Genomic DNA, 2719 nt, shown 5'->3' with positions numbered 1-2719 from the left:
AATAATGATACTTAGTAAGTATTTCATAGCATGTGGTTTATTTTCCAAGAATATATTAGACTCATTTAGTCCATCAAATCATGGATTCTTCTTCATCTCTTTAGGTCTACTTTGGTACTTATTTGATTCCATGATGAAAATACTCCATTATTTTCATATTAGTAAAAATTTTATATGTTAAACTGTTCTAAATTTTTTGGCCTTCAGCTTTATTGAGTTTTGGTTGTTCTCCGGATATTTCCTTCATCCAATTTCTTCACCTTTGACTTATTTAAGTTCTCTTACTTTCGAGTAATTGTTATTACTCCCCTACTTAAGTTAAAGTCTAACTTTTGCTTCCTCGAGGTATAAACCTCCACTTTCGGTCTAACATTCTTCTGACAATACTATTTTCTTAGAAATGGGGTTTCCTAGCATGTGCATCAATCGATGCACACATCCGTTTTATTAAGAAATCCATCCACAAAGTATTTATGACAATACTATATAGGTACTTCCAAACAACCCAATGAAAATAAGGTCTAACTTCTTCCTCCCAATATTGAAGCAGGATTTTTTTAATTCAGTATCTATTCTTCTTCTTGGAGTTTTCTAATGATCTTTAAACTCCTTGTATTCTAGCCATTGCACTACATGGTTAGAATATTCGTCTTAGTATATTCTACTCTTCCTCTTAGTCTGGCTTATGGCTTATATTTTTCTGAGGTCCCACGATTTTTTTTTGCGGTGTACCCACGCAATTATGAATATTCAATGTAAATCCTCGTCTAAAACAAACAGTGTAGCTACCACAAAACCAGTTAAGGCAGTGGCGTCGTAAGCTGCGGTCGAGCCGCGGCGAGGGTAGGCATCTCTCAGACGAACGACGCCTCCTCACCCTTGTCGAAGTACAAGCCGGTCGACGCACCCTCCGGCAGCAGCGCCACATTCACCACGTTACGCGCGCCCTCCTCGGGCGTCAGGATACCCGAGCCCATGGTTATGTCGGTCCTGACGTATCCTGGATGCACGCAGTTGACACGGAGCTCCGGGTGCCTCTTTGCCAAGATCCTCGAGTACGCGTTCATGGCGGCTTTGGCCATCTTATACGCTGCGAGAACGGTGGGCCACCCCTGCGCCTCCGACGTCCCGGCCTCAAAATCCTTGAGGAACTTGTCCAGCAGCTCGTCTATTCTCTTCTCCGTCAGGTTGTCGATGTTGTTCAGCTCGTGCCTCACCTCCTCGTTCTTGATAAACTGCACGTACACATGGATCAAAAGAGAAACTCTTACAAAGGTAGGATATGGGGGAAATTTTGGTGCATCACTATATAGCATGACTGGTGATCGAAACTTGCCGTTAGCAGTCCAGCATCAGAGGAGACATTCACTAATCTCCCGTCGGAGGAAGATTGCAGGAGAGGCAGTAGGGCTTCGATTACATGCTTCGTGCCGTAGTAGTCTGTCTTCACACCTTCCTTTGCGCCGTCGACGGTCTCGTTGATGTTTGTGAACATCCATTCGAGTCTCTGGTGGAAATCTAGGCCACTAAACTGTTGTATGTAAGGTCAGATAAACATGTTCAGTTTCGTGTGTCCGAAAAAATACAGGAGGAGGAATGAAAAAAAAAAAACACGTCATCTCACCTTTTCCTCATTGGTATCGAGTTCTTGGAGGTACTCAACCCCACCAATTGCGGCGTTATTGACCTGCAAATTAACAGAGAATATACATCAATCACTTCACCGGCCGGTTGCACAAAGCCTTTGCATCTAGCAGATGTAGAGGGAAACGAAAATCTTGCCAGAATATCTAGCTTCCCGAAACGGGTTTTCAAGAAATCGGCCAATCCAGCAATGCTCGAAGCGTTTGTGATGTCCAGCTGATGGAAGACGACACCACTGATCCCCAGCCCCTTGAGCTTCTCCGCGGCCGCCGTGCCCCTCGTCTCGTCCCGGGCCGTCAAAACCACCGTGACGCCGCCGCTGGCTAGTTGCCTGCACACCTCGAAACCGATCCCTTTGTTCCCGCCGGTGACGACGGCAATCCTAGCAAACGCAACAGATCAGAGCAGTACATATACTGAATAATGATAAAACTATACTACAGGCCAAATTTAGCGAGGATACACGGCGGCGTCAGTATGCATAGTCCTACCTCGTGTTTGGGGGGCCGGAGTTGGCTCCTTCCATGGGCTGGGTGAAAAACCACGAGCTCGAACAAGACGATGGCAGATGTGGCTTTGCTCAGAACCAGATACGTTTATGTAACTGCTCCGGTGATACCTCGGTTCGCCTTTGTCTCCTTGTGGTGGTGGTTGTCCGGCAGAGGATAATAATGGACATCATGCCACAAACGCCATACATACACTTCGTTTTACCCCCGACGAATGGTGGACCTATGTGAGATGGCGATTTCGCGGAGGCGCCGTGGCACAATCGTGCACTTGAAAATTACTACGAGTGAGCCCCACATTTTTGGTGATTCATATCATTCATGTTGATATCACGTCAGTCCAGATTTTTTTAGAGAAAAGGGGTGGAACCCCCAGGTTCCATTAAAATGCAACCAAGTTCACAAGTTTTAACCAGATTTTGTGAGCTCGTCCATTCAGCACATAAGCCTTACAAAACTTAGAAAGCACCAAAAACCAGGAAAACATGGTGGAAGCTACTGGGCCACATTACAGGCGAACACTTTCGGTAAGCTTCTCACATGCGATGGCCTGGCGCCAGAGATTC

The 2719-nt window shown here is 45.7% G+C and overlaps 1 protein-coding gene across 2 annotated transcripts; it reads right to left on the bottom strand.

Moving 5' to 3' along the window:
• Nucleotides 1-415: 415 nt before the first annotated feature.
• Nucleotides 416-2328, bottom strand: LOC124675930 (salutaridine reductase-like). Of its 2 annotated transcripts, XM_047212009.1 has the most exons (5): nucleotides 2136-2324; nucleotides 1783-2026; nucleotides 1625-1687; nucleotides 1337-1531; nucleotides 416-1235 (listed from the first exon to the last, which is right to left on the bottom strand). In XM_047212009.1, the coding sequence occupies exons 1-5, from the start codon at nucleotides 2168-2170 to the stop codon at nucleotides 855-857; spliced, it is 918 nt and encodes a 305-aa protein (XP_047067965.1). In that variant the 5' UTR covers nucleotides 2171-2324; the 3' UTR covers nucleotides 416-854. The 2 variants fall into 2 exon arrangements, with proteins under 2 accessions (XP_047067965.1, XP_047067966.1); XM_047212010.1 differs by lacking the exon at nucleotides 1337-1531 and having other exon boundaries at nucleotides 2136-2328.
• Nucleotides 2329-2719: the final 391 nt, after the last annotated feature.

The sequence above is a fragment of the Lolium rigidum genome, chromosome 7, assembly GCF_022539505.1.
Source record: "Lolium rigidum isolate FL_2022 chromosome 7, APGP_CSIRO_Lrig_0.1, whole genome shotgun sequence".
NCBI classification, from domain to species: domain Eukaryota; kingdom Viridiplantae; phylum Streptophyta; class Magnoliopsida; order Poales; family Poaceae; genus Lolium; species Lolium rigidum.
Note: the sequence above shows the minus strand (reverse complement) of the source record. Positions and strands in the feature narration are given on the sequence as shown.

Excerpts from the sequence above, each read along its gene's own strand:
- LOC124675930 (XM_047212009.1), bottom strand. The coding sequence starts at position 2,170 with ATGGAAGGAGCCAACTCCGGCCCCCCAAACACGAG. Across the intron at positions 2,027-2,135 it reads TCCGGCCCCCCAAACACGAG|GATTGCCGTCGTCACCGGCG; the intron begins GTAGGACTATGC and ends TGCGTTTGCTAG. Across the intron at positions 1,236-1,336 it reads CTGATGCTGGACTGCTAACG|TTTATCAAGAACGAGGAGGT; the intron begins GCAAGTTTCGAT and ends GTGTACGTGCAG.